Source organism: Aspergillus tubingensis (genome assembly GCF_013340325.1).
Source record: "Aspergillus tubingensis WU-2223L DNA, scaffold_8, whole genome shotgun sequence".
In the NCBI taxonomy this organism is placed as follows: domain Eukaryota; kingdom Fungi; phylum Ascomycota; class Eurotiomycetes; order Eurotiales; family Aspergillaceae; genus Aspergillus; species Aspergillus tubingensis.
Genome location: NW_023336282.1, coordinates 2556597 through 2578968, shown reverse-complemented (window position 1 = coordinate 2578968; position 22372 = coordinate 2556597). Strand labels below are relative to the sequence as shown.

Here is a 22372-nt window from a genome sequence, read left to right as displayed (position 1 = left end):
ATTGTTAGGTAATGAGTCTTACATCTGAGTAAGACACGGAGTAAGACAATCAACTAGTTAGTTAGCTAGCTAGTGACACTTCCTGAAGGAGTAACTAACTCGTTAACGGGTTTTGAGATCAGGAACCGAGCCAGTGATCCGTCTATTTAATCCGAGTACGAGACGGAGAGAGAGAGAGGCCATGGTGGTTAGCAGGTGACTACTTACTATTCCCGAGTCACTAACTAACTCACCCTTCATCTAATCACACACTCAAACCCCGAGTGAAGGAAGCTAACGAGGCTGACGGATGCGAATCTGGCGTGAAGAAAAGCAAAGCAGACCAATGATGGCAGGAAGAGGAATGCACCGGTCCAATGCATTGCTGATCGGAGATTACACGATAACTTCAGGTCATTGGACCAAGCCATGTTCTAGTTGAGACTTTAGCCCATGAGAAGGAAGGAATCCATCAAATGCATGGATGGCCCGGCGGGCACATCCTGCAACTTGTTCGTCCACTGGGACTGTTTCTTTCCCACATTCCACTACTACTATCCCAGTAAGTCAATACCTACATAGAGTTGTTTACAGGCATATGCTATATCTATCAGTATCATAGGTAGCTGTCCTTGGGTTGCTGGATGGCTGGACCGAAATGTATGGAACCGGGAAATGACACTAGCAAAGAGAGTTTGGAACCAAGACGAGATTTCTGCATTGTTTTTCCATCCCGAAACTCCGCCGGGCGGCCAGCCCCCAAACTGCCACCAATGGATTACCCCGGCGGCTGCTACTGCTATTGACTGCTACTGCTTGTCTTCTGTCGCTCTCGGGGACTTTTTTCTGGACTTGATTTTTCGCCCATTCTTCTGCCCTTCAAGTGAGGGGAATCTGCATTGCGATAACGTGAGAGACACTGTCAGAGAGAATAAGAAGGAAGGGGGCAGAAAAGAAAATCAAAAAGAAAAAAGGAAAATTGAAAAGCTATTGCTTTGCTGCTCACACCATCTTTTTATTATAAACTCCCGTTGAGCCTAGTCTCCTTCTTCATCGCCGCCTTCGTCTTCCCATCTTTTTTTTCCTCTCGTACTTTTCCTCGCTTTACTTTTTTTCCACTTCCCCAAACCTCCGTTGCGGTCTCAATTCCCCATTAATCTCAACCAGCAACATTCCAAGTGAGGAATATAGTTGCAGGTATAATTCCAAGGATTGAGAAAAGCTCTGCTTCGGGATTCCTCTATAATCTTGCACCATCACCCATCAATCAATTCGCATCATGTCGGATCCTATCCAGGTTGCCGGGAAGAGAAAGCGTGCCAGTACGTTCCCTCCCCCCAATTGCAATTTAATCCCGCGGTTCGCTCTTTAATCGCTCGCTGCTTTTCCCTGCGTTTCCCTGCTTTTCTCCCCCAAACTTCTCAGCCTTGCTGTCATCTCATGTACAGCCGGTGACAACCTCGTGCTATTCCCCGCCTGATTTTTCTTATCGCCAACGCGGGAGATCAACATTCCTTTTTTTCTCTCTTACTTTTTCTTCACGGCTATCTCTCTTTGTCTTTCGCAAACTCATCATCCATCATCTGATGGGTTAATTCCCTGCATCACTGTTCTTTCTACGTTGTTTGTCACTTCCATAATCACCGTTTTTCCTATTTTTGTCACTGTGATACGCCCTGTCTGTCGCATCACCCAGTGTCCAGCTTCATCTCAGCTTCACAATCTTCAACCGACCGCGTGGATTTGTCTTTTTTGCTTTCACCATCAAAAATGGTTGCTGACTCGACTGAACCTGCAGGGACGCAATCCTGCCCGCCTCCCGAATTGCCCCAGCTCGTTGCGGAACAGCACACTCCCATCCCTGCTCATGACAAGGAGACCCAGCGTCTGATTGTCGTTCTCTCCCATGCCAGCTTGGAAACCTACCGGGCTTCCAGCGGACGCAATGGTTCCGGTCGTGATGAGAAGTACTCCCTGCTCAACAGCGATGAGCACATTGGTGTCATGCGTAAGATGAACCGGGATATCAGTGAGGCTCGCCCGGATATCACACATCAGGTTAGTTGCTCTGTCTGGGATAGCCAGCAATGGTTTGGTGGCTAGTTGCTAATGATCAATGCTCATCAGTGCCTGCTCACCCTGCTCGACTCCCCCGTGAACAAGGCGGGTAAGCTGCAGATCTTCATCCACACTGCCAAGGGTGTCTTGATCGAAGTGAACCCTAGCGTGCGCATTCCTCGTACCTTCAAGCGATTCGCTGGTTTGATGGTGCAGCTGCTGCACCGCCTCTCCATCCGTTCCACCAACTCCCAGGAGAAGCTCCTGAAGGTCATCAAGAACCCCATCACCGACCACCTTCCCCCCAACTGCCGCAAGGTGACCCTCAGTTTCGAAGCCCCCGTGGTGCGCACTCGCGACTACATCGAATCGCTGGGCCCCAAGGAGAGCGTCTGTATCTTCGTGGGTGCCATGGCCAAGGGACACGATGACTTTGCCGACTCCTTCAAGGACGACACGATTTCCATCAGTAACTACAGCTTGAGTGCCAGTGTCGCATGCAGCAAGTTCTGCCATGCCGCCGAGGAGGTGTGGGACATTGTCTGAGCGCAGGACCTCGGACGCTCCTATCCCGCTTCTCAGGAATGGCCAAAGCTTGACGAGGTGACGAATTTCCTTGCGCCCATACATCTGAAATGGTATGATCGAGAAACGGTCAGCGGGTCCTAGCTCGGGGACAAACCTGTCTTCCGCGCGTTGTTCGCGTATTCTCTCTGCCTTGGGTGTATTTGCATCGCTTGCTGTTCTCTGCACGTCTTGATGGGTTTTCGTGTCTGTTTTCTTGCGCCTCGCGTCGCGGTCGCCGCTAGACTGCTGGATGCGATATCTGGAAACTAAGATCGCCTCATTTATTTGGACCCCGTGATGAACTGGCAGGCCCTCTTTGCTTCGGCGGGCCTGCGCCGGTGGGTAGGTGTCACGGCACGACCCACCGGCCCCCAGTTTCTTCTGATAGATCCCTCTGTTTTGAGTTCTGCAGGTTCGAATGCCTCGACGAGGATCTGGGTTTTTTTCTTCCAAATATCTAGGTGGGTGTGATCTAATCACTGTAATCTGCAACACCCCATCTGGGGTGTTGTACACTTGTTGCAGTCTCGCATGCGAGATCTTATCTATATAGCAGCACGAATACACCAGATACATTTACCATCGAGGCACAACCATGGACACGGAGGTCTGACACCCGCCGTTCAGCCCCTGCCCAGATACTCGATCCTACTTCCTCCCCCCCTTTGTCTTCCCTTACAGACTTTGATGATCCTAAATGGTCCTCTGATCGGATCACTAGTATCGAGTAGAATACCTGTCAGTAGTAGACCCAGCCGTAGATGCCCGTAGCCACAGGGAGAGGGGCTCCCTGGAGACCCGGAAATTCAGATGGAAGCTGGTGGCCCTTGCGCCGGTGACGTTCGCTGTGTGATGGTGCCAATGAGCCAATTGGCCGGATGACTTGAACCGGTCGGACCATGAGGATGGTCGGAATCATCTGGAGGCACGAGAGTGACCGTAGAAGCAGGAAAGAAGCAGAACAAGTGGGAAACCCAGCGAACAGAAGGGGGGAGAGGGGCTGCACATGATGAGGAGGGGAAGAGTGGGTTTGTGCCTGAGGCCGGCCCCGCCAGTGTCTCTCCCCGACTTTTTGACTCACTTTCCCTTTTCTCTCTGTGTCTGTCTATACTCCATACTTCTCATCCCTCTTTCCCTCGTCTTCCTTCTCTCTTCCTTCTCGGGTGGGAGACGAGAATCCTGACTATCGCTGACTCACACCTTTGAGCTCTTGGAATTTGTCAGGGGAGTCTTTGTTCACTCCCAAAGTAGCACTAGCAACAGTATTGATGGGCAGGTCAATCGGGTGGTCCCGGTGGCTGGGGACGGAGTCTCCTGTTCGACGTGGCATGCAGCCATCGCAGCAAGTGGATCGCCCACTGGGTTCTCCGTACATGAAACCAATGGACCATCTCAATCATCCATCTAGTCATTTGACGACGCTACAAACACCGATGATGCTGTTGGCTGATGAGCCATCCCATCCACTTCCGGCGAGAAACGGATATCACCGTATACCACCAACTAACTCCATGATGACAGAATGATGGTGATAGTCACCTCCTTTTCTTCGTCATTTTCCGGAAAGAATCTTGATTCTAGATGCTCCTATACGGAATATACCTTTCTTTTCGTCGTGCCGGGAGGCAATGATCCACGCCGCAGCATCGCCGGACTGGAGGAACATCTGGCGGTCAGATCGCACCGGCCGGCGACTAACAGCAGCAAATGTGCCCGAAGCAGGAACAAAAACCCCCATCGGTCAAGCAGATTTGCCCCTCAGTGGCTCCCCTCCTTTTCTCTCTACTATTATTCCTCAACACGGCTGCTTGCTGACATGCCCGTATGCGATTCGTTGTTCCCTCGTGATTGGCGACCTCCCCAAGGCGTTTGTCTGATGTCCAATCCTGGGCCCTAGCCGAGTGAGCCCGTCGTTACAATCAATGGTTTAGGTTAGGTCTTCAAGAAAGTCAAGGGAATTTCCCCCCAATCCCTTCTTTGACGCCGGTCTACGCACCTGTCGCGGTTTCAGCGTCTGTTTTTCGTTTGGTAGCTGCCGTCTCCACCACTGCCAATCCCCTTCATCCACCTTGTCCTGGACCCTCTCGCCTCACTCAAGTTCCCTTTTGGACAAGATGCTGCTGTCTACCCTTGGCTCCTGCGTAGTCCCCACCGTTTTCTGATAGGCGCCCCGTCCGCCGCGACAGGGCCACCTACAGCACCGTCCGCCAGTCTTTCCCCACGATGACCTGGCGGCCATCTTGAGAGTTTTCGTACCCCTCGATATTAGCTTCACCGAAAAAATAACATCATGGGTCGTCTGAGTATGTGTCAGAGTGGGTGGCGGCCTTGCGATAGCACCCTCCGAGCCTATCCCCTTTGGCAACTTCCTGCAGACTGAGCCTAGACGATGTTGATGCCTCGTGGATTATACTGGGCATCGTTCGGATGCCGTGCGAGTCTATGCAAGCCTGCCTGCGATAACCGGCCTAGTCTAGTCGTGCTCCACGGTTGGAACAACTGGTCGAGTTTCCATGATAATTTGCTCCCCCTGTAAGCTTCTGACCGCTCGTGATTGGATCCCAAGTTGGGCATTTCGGGGGCATACTCCTGAAGTCCTAAGGTTGGCCTGCATCTTGCCTTGAAATACTAGTGCTGCTTCTCGCCGGCTTCTCTCCATTCCTCTCTCATGATTTCATGGGTCTCTCCTATCTATCTCTCCAGTCTTTGTGTATATATATCCTCCTGTTCTCTTACTCGCTTCTGAGTCTGCAATCGACTTTTTGATCTCTCCTGTTGGTGGATCTCTCTCCATCTGAGATCTACTATTTATCTCGTCTCGCTGCTCCCCCTCCATACCTCTTTTTTCTTCCCCTGACTTCACCTTTCTATACCACGACTCGCAAAGGGACATACCCAGCGAGTCCACACAGACATGCCCGTCTCTCACCTCACCCTGACGGTTGCTCACCTGCCTACCTCCACATCTTTCTTTCTTTCCTGCCTACAACCTCTGGGGTACCAATTCATTGGACGTCACGATGACTACATTGGTTTCGGTCAAAAGACCGGCGAGCCCGCAGATTTCTGGATCACAGAACAAAAACCTGGGTAAGTGTCCGTCAATGCTATTGAGTCGTGTTACGATAACTAACTGTGACCTTGCAGCGTACCTGCAGGTGCCGCTCATGTCGCCTTTCCTGCAGCATCCAAGGATGCTGTGAGCACCTTCTTTATCAATGCCCTCAAGGCAGGAGGCAAGATCCATGGCGAGCCTAAGCAACGCGACTCCGACTCTGGTTACTACAGCGCCGCTGTCATCGACTTTGATGGCAACAGCATTGAGGCAGTATACCGCCCTAGCATCTCATCAGCCCGCTCCGAGGTCCGGTCCGTGGCCAAGTCCGTGGCCAAGTCGGAAGCCAGATCTGAAGCCAGGTCTGAGCTCACTAGGCCAGCCCTGGCTTTGCTCGAGAACGGCTCGGTTGTATCGAAGGCGAGCAGCAAGGCCAGCTCCGTCCGTCCCGAGAGCGTTGCGCCTCCCAAGTCTGAAGCTCGCTCGTACGTTTCCAGGTCCTCGACGGCCGTGGACCGAGCGCCTCCCCCGTACGAGCGCGCGCCGTCCACCATCAGCGTTAGCCGTGAATCCCAGCAGCCTCGCGAGATGCAGCCGGCCCCGTCGCCCACGTATATTGTGCACCACACGACTCACACCACCACTCAGCAGAAGACTGACGATGGTAAGACGGCCAAGACCATTGTCGGTACCCTGATTGGCGCTGCGGCTGGCGCTGCACTCGCATATGCCATGACCAAGTCCGACTCCTCAGAACAACATTCCGAGGGCAGTACCCCTCCCCCGCAGTATTCGCCCCGGGACATTGTCCAGATGCTCTCCCCGTCCCAAGCACCCTTTCAAGCCCAGGAAGAATACCCTGGCTACAAGGCTATCGAGGCTCCTCCCCCGCGGAGCGTTTATTCTTCTCGGTCGGATGCCCGCCCGGGCCTCACCCGCAGTGTTACCTCGAAGAACCCTCGCGCAGACACCATCTACGAGGGCACGGAGTTTGTTCCACGCGGTGGCAGCGTCTACCTCGATGAGAACGGCCGTCGGGCCTCCGAGGGCAGCGTGTACACCACCAAGGATATCCCCCTGCGGGCGATCGAGTACGCCCCGCCGGCCGATTCCCGAGGCTACCAGAGCACCCTGGTCAGCAGCTTCCGTGAGGACAAGTCGCGGGCGATGGATGGTGGCAGTGTCTACTCATCCGCCACGGTTCGGCCTCCCTCCAAGGCCAACTACCAAGAGTCCCACCACAGCTCTCATCACTCCTCGCACCATTCCTACCACTCCGTGAGCCGATCGCAAGCCGGCAGCACCGCCTCTTCCAACCGCACTGCCCGCCAGGTTCCTCTCCCTGAGGGATCCATTGCCTCTTTCGCCTCTTACCGCAGCGGTGCCAAATCGGGCGTCTCCGCTCGTGAGGTTCCTCTTCCCGAGAGTGTCGTCGACCTCGACGTCCAGAGCCACGTCACCCCTGACGACTCGATCAGTCAAGTGGACGACTCCCGGCGGTCCTCCTACTCGCACCGGTCGCATGCTTCCAAGAGCCCTTCCAAGGTATCCAAGCACTCCAAGTTCGACGAGCCCGTCAAGCCCAGCGACAGTGTCAGCCAAGTCTCTACCAACGTCTCCAGAGCGTCCCAGCGGACCATGAAGGCTGGTGGTAGTGGTGGTGGCGGCAGTGTCGCTCCGTCCAAGGCTGCCTCGAAAGTGAGTCGCCGAACTGCCAGCCAGGTGGCTTAGCTTCTGCACATTTACATTCTTCGTTTCTCCTATTCTCCTTGTTCAGACGCAGCTTCCACATGGCTGTGATAATTACACCATCATATTTGCATTACAGACCTTGTATGTGAGGCACAACTGTTACTCTACTACATTTTTACATATTGGTTTGGGAAAGCATGAAACCTGGCGTTTGATTTATTGTGTTATTCAATGGGTTGGTCGTGTTCTTCAGATATATTTCGTTGGCATTTATCTGCGATTATATACTATACTATACGTACAGCATAAGAATGTTTGAATCTGCATTTTATTATCTTTATCCTGCATGAAGATTGAGCATTGAGCATTGAGCATTGAGCATTGGTTGGAAAGGTGTGTCAAGGCGCAAATGCATATATATAAAGTTATCCAAATTATTGAGCAAGCTCCTAGAAGAATTGATCATATTAGAAACTAGCTAACTTAGCAGTCATGTTCAGTTATAGTCACACGACGCATCTGACTCATCTAGATACTAGCAATCAACTTACAACAGAAAGACTATAACATCAACACACAAGACTCATTAGTTCCAAGTATCGATAAGTCCCACAAGACAGTAGATTGAAGCCAAAATAAAACCCTGCTTCAATACATATACTATACTATGATCCTCCCTCCTTCATACAATAACACACACCCCCTTCTAAACAACATTCTACATACAACACATATACCACTTAGTAGTATCTATCAACACACAATCACCAACCCCCCCTCAAATAACATTAACCACTCCCTAAACCCCCCGAACCCCCCAACATAAATAAAACCTATCCCCACCCCATCCAAGAACCATACAATAAAAAAAAAATCACCTCAAAAACTCATGCCCCAACAACTCCCCCGCCGTCCACCTCTCCTCCGGCATCCACCTCAACATACTCCTCATAAACCCCAGAAAAACTTCTTTCTCCGTACCAGCCAAACGCCTTTCCAATAACTCTAGAGATACATCACTGGGGATAGGCGCTTCATCGTGGGCAATCCAGGTACCTATATGCCCATCATATCAACCTTATAATTCTTTCACTCCAAACACAACAAATGAAAGAGAACGGGGGAGGAGTAGGGGGGGTGGTATAACTAACGCCCCTCATCAAAACACTGCGTCGTGGTCTCACTCCTACATACAAACTCCCCGGGTGGCGGTGATCCAATGACCGCTACCATGCGCGCTACATGGCGGAATGGATCGTGGTGGCCTGTTCTAGGGTCGAATATGTTATCGTCTCCGAAGAGGTGGTCGCCTTCGAAGAGGGACCATATCTATCATCATAGTATATCAATTATCAATCATTAACCACCATGCATTTACAATCACTAAGAAGAAGAGAAAGAAAGATGAACATACAACACCCGCCACACCCCAAACATCAACAGCACACCCCCAATCCATCTCGAAGATGACCTCGGGCGCATGGTAAATACTCGGCTGGATGAAGGGTCCCGTGTCTTTTTGCACAGTGCCGATGCGCGCTTCGCTGAAGTCGCAGAGCGTGGGGAGGCCGTAGTTTTTACCTCCTTTTGGAGGGGGGAAGGGGCGAGATTTGTAGATGGTTCGTGGGGGGTCAGATACAGATATCTTTCTAGGGCTTGGGGATGTGGATTCTGCGGCTGCGAAGGTGAGGAGGAGGGTAGGGTCGTGGAGGGTGAGGAGGATGTTGTCTGGTTTTATGTCTATCATTTATTTTATATAGTATATTAGTTAATAACTAAGTGATTGATATATAAATATATGGGGATAGAAATAGAAAAGGTGATAATACCAGTATGAACCACCCCCGCCTCCACATGCAGAAAGTCCAACGCGAGTAAGATCCGCTTAATCGTCATCTTTAACAGCGGGAGATCGAACGGTCTAGAGTTTAGTTGTAGCATATCGTGCAGGGACATGGTCATGGGTTGGAGGAGGAGACATTGGTGTATACTCCCTTCTTCTTTTCCTTCTTCTCCCTCTTCTTCTACTCCTGGTAGTGGTGCTGCATTTTGCAACTCAAAAGAATCATACACCTCGCGAATCAACGATTGCCCCGGATGTAAACTTCCCTTTTCAACTACGTTGGCGAGATGTTCATACACTCTGTATTCGCGGTTATGAGAGTCCTTCGTTGGTATTGAAGTGGAGATTTTGAGGACTTTGTATTCATTGTCTTCTTTATCATCAGTGTTTTTGGATCTTGAATATAGAAATGTGGTTGGTCATATGTATATCATTAGAAATCTTATCTATTATATATAATAGGGATATTGCACACCGAAGATCCCGACACACCCAGCTCGTGGAAGTACTTCCGTATCCGAGTTTTCCTATGATTTGGTATCGGGAGTGGTAGATGTCGCCTATGTTGACGGGGTAGTATTGCTTGGGGTTGTAGTGGGGGAGAGTTTCTTCTTCGATGGGGATGTCTTTGGGGAGGTAGTGATGGGATGTATGTTGTCTATATGATGGGGGTATTCGACGGATGGTAGGGCTTCTTAGGGGTCTTAGGAGGGATGCCATTGGGGTTGATTTATTCTGTAGTATATGGATACAGGTTGATTGATGGTGAAATGGATGGAAGTCAGTGATCAGCGCAGGATCCCTTGTTAGCCTCAGGCATCAACACGACTACTATAGATGATACATCGAATCTATGCTGTCCGTATAGGCAAACATGCGAACTACACCGCCAGTTGGGTCTGGCTACCATGTATTTACAGTATCTACACCTACACTGCTGAGCACACGATCCACTGGTAATTGGTTCCTGCTAATGGTTCCTACTGATTGGTCCTACTGAAGAATACAAGCCACCAAATCCCTTACCAGCAGCATCGCCAATTAACCAACCCTCACTTCCCTCATCTCCTCTCCTCATCCCCGCTTATCCATTTCCACCACCTAGAGGCTTCAGCCTCACGACCGTACCAGTACCCAGCATCCTCCCCTCAACCCCGACCCGAGGAATTATCGAAAACCACACCCTTCCTGGGGCCTTATGTTCATCAGGTAACATTTATCCGACTCCATTGAGTGAAAATAAAAAATGCCATGAATGCATAATGAGAAGTGGTCATAATGATCGTTGGATATGACATTTCCCCCGCAAATAAAATGGAGAAAGCGAAAATAAGGGGGTAAACGCGGAATTCCAGACACACGCAAATAGTTCACGGAGAATAACAAGGAAAGGATCTACGATCACGGTACGCCAGGCTTCGGATCTGATCTAACGGAGTGAAAGAAGACGCAGAAGCGGATTGGGAAGACCAAGGTGGCCGTGGAAATTGAATTGCGAAGATCAGATGGCATATTTGCGAGTCCATTCCCGCGCGGTCGCTTCGTACCGGGGACGGTCCGTCTTGTACACGTGAGCGATTTCCGGCACCAACGGGTCGTCGGGGTTGGGGTCTGTGAGCATGGAGCAGATCGAAAGTAGCACTGCAACAGTCAGTATATACGTAAACAGCGTCTGTAGGCAGAGAACATACCCTTCGAGATTGTGAGGGCAGGACTCCACTGGTCTCTGAGGATGTCAAGGCAGATGCTGCCGTTGGCGTTGATGTTGGGGTGGTAGATCCGAGTGGTGAAGTTGACCTTCGGGGGCTTGAATGGGTAGTCGGTGGGGAAGTGGATGTTCAGGAAGAAAACACCTCCTGAGTAGGGGGAGTCACCCTGGAAGTCGGGTTAGCAAATGATACTCCAAGATAGCAAGGCTGAAGACGCCGTTGGGTGCCGCAAGGTCCTCCCGACAAAGGAACAGAGACACTTGCTACATCCGGACGTCACAGAAGAAATCCGGGTATACTCACAGGACCCATGATAGTTGCTTGCCAGTGGAACTGTGCAGCAAACCGTTGTCAGTATTCATTTCAGGCATTATGTCGTTGATAAAGAGGTCTGAGGCAAATCTGCGTTGGACTGCCCCGCCGCAGTCGGCGAAAGCGGCAATGCGACCGTGTGCAACGAGGGGTCGGAGGGGTGAAACCATACCAGGTCATCTCCGGAAGGACCAGCAGAGCAAGAAGAGGGGGGATCACTGTGAAATGAAGACAACCACGTTAGCATACTTCTATACATGCCCTGGCAATGCGTAATGACACAGGTGCTGTCTGGCGGAGGGTAGACGAACGCCCCGCGGCTGTGGTGGGGTGTAACACCAGGCGGCGGCAAAGAGGCAGGCGAGGGGAAACAAGATGATGAGGACAAGTCTTACCGGCCGAGGTCAGTGAGTTCCTTGTTAATTCTCTTGAGAGCCATGGCGAATGTGTGATGTGTAAAGAATGGAGAGGATCTCCTAGGTTAAAAGTGCAAAGCGAGTGGTATCGAATTTGAAGGTGGAAATCTGCACACGATTTCCCAGTCAGCACAACGGCGAGATATGTAAGAAGAGAAGAACAACGACAACGACGAACAGGAGCAAAGAAGAAGACGACTAGCAAAGTCGACTAGACTGGAGGGGGAAGTTGAGAGGGGTTGAGGATGGAATGGAGGAAGAGACTCACCGTGGGCTGATTACGTCGGAAGACGAACAGGAAGAAGAGGGGGAATTGGGCTGAAGGAGAAGAGGAAGAGAGAGAGGAGAAGAGAAAGAAGAGGGAAAGTCAGTCAGTGGACGGGAAGAGCGAGAAAGGGAAAGGCGGGCAACCCAGCCCAGTCACCAGCCCCTCTGAACCCGTATTTACCGGTTATTACCGACTGATTACTCGGCTTATTTAATCGGGTTTGCCTTAGTCAGGCGTCCGTCAGCCACTGTTGCGCCACACCCTCCCTCTTCCTTCCATCGTCATTTCCCAATCCAGTCGGACATTCTAGATGCATCATCCTGCTTCTGCCGATTTTGCTGCTTCCTCTTCTTTCTAATAGTGATCATCCAATAGTTGGAGACCCAAATATAGGCTGTTTTTCCCCCTTATGAATAATCTAAATGACACCCGGCACTCTCCGTCATCACCAACATCGTCATCATTCCCAAGTCAGCCCTGACAATCCAAGATATCCACCTGAACAGCCCCTCCCTCCCTTCCATTGTCAGCCACACCTTCAATTTCGGGTCCCTCCCAGACGGGTATCAATCGGACGGTGGACAAAACCGATAGGCTGAGTGGTTACCGGCAGTCCGCTCACTTTGTACTACGTACTTACCTAACTGGTGGCCACCACCGTTGTTTGCCCATTTGCAATGTTGGTTCTGCCCGTTGACTGGGTCGATATTATCAGAAATAATGGATCTCTTTTTTTTTGCCTTTTTCTCTCTCTCTCTCTCTCTCTCTCTCTCTCTCTCTCTCTCTCTCTCTTGGTAATATAACTCGTAATCTATCACGCACACCTACACCTATTAGGCTACTACAGTTAGATGATTAGTAGATACTACTTCAGGTGCATGCATACCGGGCAAAGCATATGACTTCCTAAAAGATACTCCGACTTATATTAAGGTAGTATACCGATACTACACCCCTCTTGTTTTAGCAGATACTATACTATACTATACAACAAGGTAGATACTCACTATTATCAAATATTAATTTATCTGTGCCACCCAACAAACACCCCACAAAATGAATCTTCCATAAGATCCATTTCTTTCCCGGCGGCAGTGGCAACGGTAAGTTGCAAACTACTTACCCTACTTTGTAGTTAATACGTAGTTTGCTTCAAATTCTTCCCTACTTACTGTACATACTTTCCATCCCCACACCCATACACATGTAAGTAGTAGATAGATCATACACCTCCCCTCTTCGGCAACAAACAACCAACCAACCCCCTCTTAATAGTACTCCGTATTAAGTGAAACACATAATTCTATTCTTTAAACTTTCTTCTTCCCGAAGTTGCACCAAACCTTGAAAACTCCTACTAAGTTTCTTTGTGGTCATTATTCCACCATCGATCCGGATATTTCATTGGGAGGCAAACCCGAAGTCATTACCACCTAAGGATTATGACTAACTTTACCCAAGTAACATAACTAAGTAACTCTTCCTGTTTGTAATCATGTTACATACAGTGCGGTTTGCGGGTGCCCTTGCCACGTGGCGCAGCATGGGCTTAGGTACGTACTTGTTTCTCACGTGATGGGAAAGACCGTTTCTGGAAGGGTCGATTCATACCTAGTATTACTATGTTTCATGCTGTTTGGGGTAGATGTATGAGAGATATTCTGTGGGTAGGTAGTGCTTGGGATATGGAGTATGGTTGGGGTTATTGTAGCCCCTGTGTTTGGATATTTGTGGTTGTATATGTACATGTATATGTGAGGGATTCATCAGGTAGGTAGGTAGATGAACTGAGAATTAGGGGTTGAAATATCGGATCGTCTAGACGAATGCCTGGACGCCGGTGATGGCGCGGCCGAGGATCAAGGCTGATTGTGATTAGTCGCCATATAGACAGGAAAGTAGTACAAGGTGGTACTCACTATGAATGTCACTCTGTCCCTCGTAGGTCTGCACCACAAACAGGTTGGCTACATGCCGGGCGATATGGTACTCGTCACTCGTTGCGTTGCCGCCAAACACTTCTTGGAGACTGTAATAGGATGGATCAGCTTGCTTTCCTGCCAAAGGTTCTCATGTGGAGGGCATACATTCTCGAGTTAGCCAGAGCACGGTCACAGTTCTGTCTCTTGACCATCGAGATCATCTCCGGTGTGCACTTTCCGGCATCCTTAAGCCGGGCAACCTGTGTCGCAGCCAGTGTGCCATACGCAGCATCCGTAGCCGCATCTGCCAGCTTCTTCTGAATGAGCTGGTACTTCGCCAGCGGGTTACCCTTGAACTGCTTGCGCTCGAGCGCATACGTGCGGGCACGGTTCAGGCAATCTTCGAGCGCACCCATAGCTCCAAAGGCAATTCCCAGACGAGCGCTGTTAAGGCAGGTGAAGGGACCAGCGAGCCCTTGAACCTCGGGGAACATGTTCTCCGCGGGAACAGGGCAGTCATCCATCTGGATCATACCAGTGATAGAAGCGCGCAGGGCAGTCTTGTTCTTGATGGCGGGCGTCTCCAGAGTACCCGGCGGGCATTGACTGCGTTCGACGACGAATCCACGAATCTTGCCCGTGGTCTGCAGCTTAGCCCAGACGATCATGATGTCGGAGATAGGGGAGTTGGTGATCCAGGTCTTGGTGCCAGAGAGCAAGTAGTATCCCTTCTTGGTAGGGTGCTCCCGGGCGACTGTCTCCATGGAGCCAGGGTCAGAGCCGTGGTTGGGCTCAGTGAGACCAAAGCATCCAGCCAATTTTCCCTTTGCCAGCTCGGGGAGGAATCGGTCCTTCAGCTCCTGTGTACCGAAGTCATGAATGGCTGTCATAGCCAGGGAGCTCTGAACAGACATTCCTGAACGGTATCCTGAGTCCACACGCTCGACTTCCTTTGTGATGAGACCGGAGGCCACGGTACTTGCGCCGGCGCAACCATACCCTTCAATGTTCGCGCCAAGGAGGCCGAGTTCGCCCATCTCGGTCAAGATCTGGCGGTCATAGTTCTCGTTCCGGTAGGCATCTAGTATGCGCATAGTTATTAGCCATGATCCACCACATGAGTATTTCCCTCGTCGCCTTTAAGGAGTGGCGGGCATACCTAGAACGCGGGGTAGCAGGCGTTCCTGGCAGTACTGCCTAGCTGTGTCTTGAATAGCCAATTCCTCCTCTGTGTACAACTCCGATGCGACCAAAGGATCCTCCCAGTTGAAAGTCGTAGCGTATCCACGGACCGAAGCATTGCGCGAAGTTGCGGGTGCTCGACACAGGCGGTGGAGGTGGCGCGAAGCCGTGCGGAAGCTGGATGGGTTCATGATGTGAGATTGTAGGCGCGAGTAAGGTTATAATAAGTCAGAGATATCTGTAACCAAGACAATATTAATTGGAGTGACCAGATGTCTTGGGATGCGAGAGGCAACTGGGGTTGCGACAGCCAAGGGATAGATGGTTCGGAGGTTGTTGCGGGGAGACATTCATCCAGGCACACTTTCGGTGTCTCGGTTTCCCCCAACCTCGGCAATCCGTCGGGAAAGGTTCATGGGAGCATTTGAACTTACCCTAGAAATCACGGTAGTAATATACCCAATTGATTGATATTTCAGTGAACTATAAAGCATACTCCAGCAGTAGATACGCCCCTTATATGCTTCATGCTCACTGAACCTCCAACTCCCCAACCGAGCCGCGGGGACACTCTTCCGCGGCCGAGTTCGGCTTGCAGCCCGTTCCGTCGGCGCTGGCGCCCAATAACCGGTCCTTCTCAGAACTTGTATATATAGAGCCCAGGCGGATATCTCGTTTGTCCGGCATTTCGCTGTACGGATTGTTAATGTATAATAAGGACGGTGGTCTACGAGGAACAGCACTGTATACTCTACAATACTGTCCGTTATCTAGTATTCATCATGAATCTGCAACAGTTGCGAGGCCAGCCTGCGAAGGCGATTACTAGAGAAAGAAACCACTCGTCTGGAATCAGCTAAATGGTTTGCTGTTTCTAGACCAGAGCCGGCTGGCTCGTTTCTGGATTGTATTTTGGATACTATATACACCATGGTAAACAACTGGTGCTTCGACTTATATAGTTCTCAGTAAAGACTGAAACACGCTGCCCCATACGGTATGCTCAAGCAGGCATCTGGGACTGAAGGAAATCAAACACCCCGGTCGGGAAGTAATCCTCATCAAAGCCCCAAAGATCAGCCATCATAGGGTCCACCGACCCTTCTGAGAGGCCCGTCTGGGCCTTCACCTGTGTCGCATCTGAGTCGAAGCTATTTCCTCTCTCAGCCGACAAGGGAGCAACTCCCAGCAATGGAGGAGGGGGGTTCAGTATCGTGTCCCGCTCTCCAAGGGGCTGAGCCCCGGGGATAACAACCGGTTTGAACATGGGCAGAGCATCATGAGAGTTATGTGTCAGAGACTGGGAATTACCAAGATTCCTCTTCTCCCATTCCTCCAACCCCGTGAGCATCTTTTTTAAGCCACGGGCTATATGGTGGCTGAGATGGTGCTCGCTTGCACGCTTACTGCACGAGACCATCATATTAACAATCCGCCCGACCAGCTCCCGCACGTACGCAACGTCAATGTGCAGGCCGGCTGAAGAAATGGAATTCTGCTGGCCTTGGTTGTTGGGGATGCTGCTGGAGCAGCCCTTGGCCGCAATCTTCAGTAGGAAAACGGCGGCAAAAGTGATCATACTGTGGAGGTACAATGGAACGCCAACCAGAGCCCTCTGAATATCAGGCTCATCTAGGACCACCCGAAGTGTGTCTATGGCGGACTGTATGGCTATATTCGCGCGCTTCTTTCGCTCAGCAGACATGGGTCGTGTCGATATCGAAGAGTGATAGGTCCGCAAAGCAACTGAATTCAGCTGTAATCGAGAGAAATGATAATGCAGATTAACCGCTCTGTAAGGGTATGCACCGACATATCGACTCCCAACTGCTTGTCGAGCCACATTAGCGAAATGTGCACCTAGACAATATACCGAGGAACAGAAAACGTACCCAAGCGCGGATACCAGGCTATCCGCCAGTTGTCAAGGTCGGCGTCATATTTATCAATGGTAGAAAATTCGCTGTCGGGAACCTCCAAGTCGACATCGGGTCCAAAGGCGTGGTATATTCGGGTAAGAATGATAAACAGGTCGACCTGGCTGTGTAGACGCAGGTCACCTTGTTGCACGTTAGGGGCATGGGTGAAAGTATTGTGATTCTTGATGCTCTGGTCCTCGTGGATTATCGGGGGTCGTCCGTAGGCGATGGAAAAGTGATGCTCTAGGGTCTAGGCCAGTCAGTCTCGTTGCACGAAGCCCACCAGGGCTACAATCGGTCGCGTTGAGACGTACATAAAGAAGATACCACAGCCTAGCTTGTTCTATATGCTCTGGAGAGCCTTGTGTTGCTTTCCGGTAAGACTGATGCAGGTTGCGCTCCGTGGCAATCCGCACTGCATACCCAGACAGCTTCCAGCTTACGTCTGCAAGCCAAAAGGCGCCTATACATAAAGCGCGCAGATCATCCAGGGTGTGGTGTCTGTCTAGCATTGATTCTGATGCTAACCTAGCAAACTCCGTATAGCAAATATCGAATGTGCGTTCTTTCTTGGGCAAATGCAGGGCTGTGACAGCGAGAATGGCGGCGGAGAGCATCGAGGAAGAGTTCCTCACAGAGGTCAGGTCTTTGTGGTCCAGCAATATCCCATCCCAAAGATAACGGCTAAGTACTTGATCAAAGTAGGAGAAAAGCTCCTCCGCCTCGTGCAAATCCACTACTCCCCGCGAAACGAAATCGGTGACAAGAGCCCGATCTGGTGCATGATGCCTTCCCGGTGAAGTTGTCTGAATATCGCTCAACTGTGTCACTTCGTACAGACTCCCCATCGGAGCCGTGACCAGCGATGAGGTTCCATTCTCTTCCCTGTCTAGGGCGTATTGTGAAGGCTGTTGGAAGGTGGTTTCGGATGTTCTGGGCTCGGGTGCTACTCTCTGCGCGCTGCTCTCAAGACGCTCTGCTCCAACATCGTGATCCGTCCCAAGAGGCGTGCCTTCCGTCGACACTGTAGAATCCTGGCGGTCTCTTTTCTTTGACAGTGGCTCTGATGCCTTTCCATTAGTTTGATAATATGAAAGATCGGGTAGCTGGGCCTTTCGTAGTAGGTCTGCCATTGCGAGCTCTATTGTGGCCTTCCATCTAGAATACACCAGAGATAGTCAGTCACTGGGTCTCCTGCAAACTATGCGAATGAAAACAAAAAGAAGTGGTATAGTTACTCTGTCTCATCGTCCAGCAACGTCTGGAGGCTTTTGTTGACAACACATTCCAGGCCCATGCGACGACATCTGTGACAAACGGTGTCCCCCGCATTCATATCACAGCGGACCTTATGGCGTTTGCATTCCGTACAAGCTCTGATTCTGCGCGAGATCTTGGGGACATGCCTCGGGCTCTGCTGTGAGTCATTTTCCGGGGTATACTGTGGGCGGGTACTCTGGGGAGAGGCGGCAGAGGAGGCATCACCGTTGGACTCGAAATGAAGACGACTTCGCTTCATGATGCCAATGCAAGACGCATCGTCATAGGCAAATCATGTAGGTCGCGTGAGAGTGGGGATAATTCCGGGCTATATCCACCACGAGAGGGCCAACGGCACAGGAACAATCCTAGGAGAGGAGAGGAGAGAGGGGTCTGGGGGTGAACATTGCAAATGCCGGCGGTTGCGTTTCCGAGAGCTGCGATTTGCCTGCTCGACCGAGAGTCCGAGACGGCCAGGCCCGATAACAAACGGCGCCTTACTGCTTTGGGTTCTGCACGGGGCCTCGCCGGGTGGGGCCTGGTGGCCTTGCAGCCTGATTGCTCTTATGTAAGAGGGGCCGGGGAACTTCCCACCGCGGGGCGGATGTCTGTCACGTGGAAAAGAGCTGCCTGGCTGCCGCTAAGCCTAACCGGGTCTATAAATGACGCATGTCGCGTAGCTCTCCGCGGCGCGTCACTGTCGCGGCTCCCCTCTGATTTCTGCCTGCCATTCCCTTCCAACTGCTTGCGGTGACAGAGAGTTTGTACCTCACCTGGTTTTGGATAGTAGTGAAGAGCTCAATATGGGTATTAAACGTAAGTATTCTCAATCAATATCACCCCTCCACAAGCCTGCTCTGTCGCAGCGCATTCTCCATCCTCAGGAGCTCATGGGAGCTGACCACGCTCAGAGCTGTATCAGGTGATTTCAGAGAATGCCCCAGATGCCATCAAGGCAGGGGACATTAAGAACCACTTTGGCCGAAAGGTCGCTATAGTATGTTAAGCACTCCTATCCTCTTCGCTGTCGCTCTCAGTGAGCAAGCTGTTCTCGATTTAGACGGAGCTAACGAAATTTGATTTCTTAGGATGCGTAAGCTTCCATTGCCCGCATTACCGCACTGCTTTGTCTTGCTAACTGCCATCCAGCTCCATGAGTATCTACAGTTTCCTCATTGCCGTCCGTTCCGAAGGTCAGCAGCTTATGAGCGACACCGGAGAGACAACGTCGCATTTGATGGGCATGTTCTACCGCACTCTGCGCATGGTCGACAATGGCATCAAGCCTCTGTACGTATTTGATGGAGCTCCCCCGAAGCTCAAGTCCGGCGAACTAGCCAAGCGATTTGCTCGGAAGAGCGAAGCCACCGAGGCTCACGAGGAGGCCAAGGAAACCGGTACGGCAGAGGATGTTGAGAAGTTCTCGCGACGCACAGTACGAGTCACCAGAGAGCACAATGCAGAATGTAAGAAGCTTTTAAAGTTGATGGGCATTCCGTACATCGATGCCCCCACAGAAGCCGAGGCGCAGTGCGCGGTTCTCGCGCGCGCTGGAAAGGTCTATGCAGCTGCTTCGGAGGATATGGACACACTATGCTTTGAGACGCCAATTCTCTTGCGCCACCTTACGTTCAGTGAACAGAGGAAGGAACCCATTCAGGAGATTCATCTGAACCGTGCGCTGGAGGGCCTTGGTATGGACCGCAAGCAGGTATGGTCCCGAAGTTCATTTCGATATTACGCCTCGAGGATGCTTACTGATGTGTTATAGTTCATTGATCTTTGTATCTTGCTGGGTTGCGATTACCTTGAGCCGATCCCCAAGGTCGGACCCAACACGGCGCTGAAGCTAATCCGTGACCACGGAAGCCTGGAGAAGGTGCTTGAGTTTATGGAGAACGACCCGAAGAAGAAGTTTGTCGTTCCCGAGGATTGGCCCTACGAGGATGCGAGAGAGCTCTTCTTGAACCCCGACGTGCGGGACGCCAATGATCCCGAATGCGACTTTAAGTGGGAAGCGCCCGACGTGCCCGGTCTAGTAGACTTCCTGGTCAAGGACAAGGGTTTCAACGAGGACCGCGTCAAGAACGGCGCTGCTCGCTTGCAAAAGAACTTGAAGTCCGCTCAACAATCCCGCTTAGAGGGATTCTTCAAGCCGGTCGCCCGCACTGATGAAGAGAAGGCGAGCCTGAAGCGCAAACACGATGAGAAAATCCAAGAGCAGAAGAAGAAAAAGAAGGAAGATGCCAAAGCCAAGAAAGAGGCCAAGTCACGGCCCCGCGGTGCTGGTTAAATACCAGGCATTAATTTTGGTCCCAATTGGTTGTTGGATAACGACCAGAAAAAAGCAGCGACACATTGACCGACACCTCACGTCGGCCTATAAAATGTTCACCGAGTTCTTCCCGAATTCATGGTGTCTAGAGGCGTTCCCGGGTTTATTCATTCACAACATGCAGCAATCAATCATGTGTAACTAGTTACTTCAGGCGAGAGGCGTTCCAACCGGCAGGATAAATGGATGGATGATGAATATGCACGAGTTCAGCATGCCACGTATATACCTACGACGTGGAAGATTCTTTTTTGCTGTCTAGAAATGAAAGGACTGGAAAAGCAATAACCAACACACACTATAGATAGATAAGGCAGCTAATAACTCCGCAGCAAACTGAAACTTTGTTGCCTGACATATTTACACTTGTTCTAGGCTTGGAGGAGGGGGATTCAACCCGACTGGTAGTCGTACATGATTCAAATCAAGGTTCTGTTGTACTATGTAGATCGGGAGAACCTGGGACTCGGTGAGACGCATCGCATTGCGTGCGCCCCTTTTTCTTTTGCTCCATTTTTTAATAGAGTTCTGTAGGATTGTATCCCAGCTTCATGTAGTATTAGAGGTATATTGTGCGCTACTATTAGTATTTAGCCTTTTTCTTTTTCATGGTGTGTAACGGTCGTACGATTGATTGCTCTTGGGAGGTGGGTGGTGTGGGGTCACGCGACTGTCCGCCTCTACTACTGCTTAGTACTCCGTACCCTACCCTACTATGCGGGTTCAACGCGCGTTGATGGGAGCATTGGTTCTGCCCGTTTTCCTATGTAGATGGGACTATCAGTATGGGGTATAATGTGTTTTGTAAATAGCAGTCTCTGATGGGTTCTATCAAATAATATTATTGGGTGATTTTATCCTTTTGGTGGCGTAGTGATGGTACTACTAAGTATTCTAGCCCCTCGGGTGAGGGGAAACTACTACTAGGAAATATATAATGTGATGTGTGATTGACATCGACTAACAGGATTCACAACGCTACGTACTGACCAATAAAATGAGAATCCGCATACTCACAGAATCCAGACCATCGATAATAGCAAGAAAAATAACGCATAGCAATAAAGTAAGCAAGTGGACTAAAGCCGTTGTGGACGGGAGTGAAGTAGATCACGGCTGCTGAAGCCGAGGGGGACCCTGATACTCTCTCGCCAAGCATTCCTCAAGCTTAACCAGTCATCCATTCGCTGTCATATTCAATTTCAGTACCTGAATTATTCTAGATACCAGAGATTAAGCTACCATGTGCAATAGACCCATATACACCGTGGTTTGGGACGAGGATCAAGAAAGAAAGTTGTCCTCTTATCAGGGCTCGTGATCCGGCGTCGGCGCATGGCATCAAACGATCAACCGGCCCGCCGCTGATATCAACCATCACTTCTAGATATCAAGTCTACGCAACAACCCCGGACGAACAACCTATTCCAAGGAGAGATACCTCTGCGAAAGCCAATGAATAGATCAGAACAGGTAGTACAATGACTACTACCAAGAGAAAACATATATCTACTTCCAAACCATCGAACCGCGAGCAACCGCCAAGCCGATGTAACCACGGGATCAAAGTCAATGGAGCTCTGGATCACAGAGCAAAGAATGGTCGATCATAGGCCCGGATTTCCCCAGGACCTTTCACTTTTGCTCACAAGCTCACTGGATACGCTAATTCTCAAAGCTGGGTCTACCACCCCCCAATTTCCCCCCAAAGTCAAATCCATAACATCATCTTGTTACCTCGTGACCCCAGAGCCTCTCCGCACGAGGGAAATCAGAACAAAGTGAAACATGAACGCCTCTTGTCCACCCTACCCCCCCAGCCGTTCCATTCATAGTTTTGCGCCCCAGACGTGAA

General features: G+C 50.7%; 7 protein-coding genes across 7 annotated transcripts; 3 read left to right on the top strand and 4 right to left on the bottom strand.

Moving 5' to 3' along the window:
• Positions 1-1258: 1258 nt before the first annotated feature.
• On the top strand, positions 1259-2583 carry AtWU_07225 (18S rRNA pseudouridine methyltransferase; the record flags this gene model as incomplete). Its single annotated transcript, XM_035502334.1, has 3 exons — positions 1259-1301; positions 1778-2037; positions 2107-2583. 3 exons carry the CDS (start codon positions 1259-1261, stop codon positions 2581-2583), a joined length of 780 nt encoding a protein of 259 aa, XP_035358227.1.
• A 2935-nt stretch (positions 2584-5518) lies between these two features.
• AtWU_07224 (VOC family protein) lies at positions 5519-7390 on the top strand (the record flags this gene model as incomplete). The annotated part of the gene is made up of 2 exons (XM_035502333.1): positions 5519-5694; positions 5752-7390. The coding sequence occupies 2 exons, from the start codon at positions 5519-5521 to the stop codon at positions 7388-7390; spliced, it is 1815 nt and encodes a 604-aa protein (XP_035358226.1).
• A 1107-nt stretch (positions 7391-8497) lies between these two features.
• Positions 8498-9914, bottom strand: AtWU_07223 (putative protein kinase; the record flags this gene model as incomplete). The annotated part of the gene is made up of 4 exons (XM_035502332.1): positions 8498-8680; positions 8766-9091; positions 9181-9590; positions 9670-9914. The coding sequence occupies 4 exons, from the start codon at positions 9912-9914 to the stop codon at positions 8498-8500; spliced, it is 1164 nt and encodes a 387-aa protein (XP_035358225.1).
• Positions 9915-10695: 781 nt separating this feature from the next.
• On the bottom strand, positions 10696-11654 carry AtWU_07222 (putative ubiquitin conjugating enzyme (UbcD); the record flags this gene model as incomplete). The annotated part of the gene is made up of 5 exons (XM_035502331.1): positions 10696-10835; positions 10886-11069; positions 11207-11236; positions 11388-11433; positions 11611-11654. The coding sequence occupies 5 exons, from the start codon at positions 11652-11654 to the stop codon at positions 10696-10698; spliced, it is 444 nt and encodes a 147-aa protein (XP_035358224.1).
• A 2063-nt stretch (positions 11655-13717) lies between these two features.
• AtWU_07221 (acyl-CoA dehydrogenase) lies at positions 13718-15194 on the bottom strand (the record flags this gene model as incomplete). Its single annotated transcript, XM_035502330.1, has 4 exons — positions 13718-13764; positions 13819-13928; positions 13987-14902; positions 14981-15194. The coding sequence occupies 4 exons, from the start codon at positions 15192-15194 to the stop codon at positions 13718-13720; spliced, it is 1287 nt and encodes a 428-aa protein (XP_035358223.1).
• Positions 15195-16006: 812 nt separating this feature from the next.
• Positions 16007-18441, bottom strand: AtWU_07220 (Zn(II)2Cys6 transcription factor; the record flags this gene model as incomplete). Its single annotated transcript, XM_035502329.1, has 4 exons — positions 16007-16830; positions 16896-17172; positions 17237-18080; positions 18161-18441. 4 exons carry the CDS (start codon positions 18439-18441, stop codon positions 16007-16009), a joined length of 2226 nt encoding a protein of 741 aa, XP_035358222.1.
• Positions 18442-18985: 544 nt separating this feature from the next.
• Positions 18986-20475, top strand: fen1 (multifunctional nuclease RAD27; the record flags this gene model as incomplete). The annotated part of the gene is made up of 5 exons (XM_035502328.1): positions 18986-18998; positions 19094-19179; positions 19271-19275; positions 19332-19893; positions 19954-20475. 5 exons carry the CDS (start codon positions 18986-18988, stop codon positions 20473-20475), a joined length of 1188 nt encoding a protein of 395 aa, XP_035358221.1.
• Positions 20476-22372: the final 1897 nt, after the last annotated feature.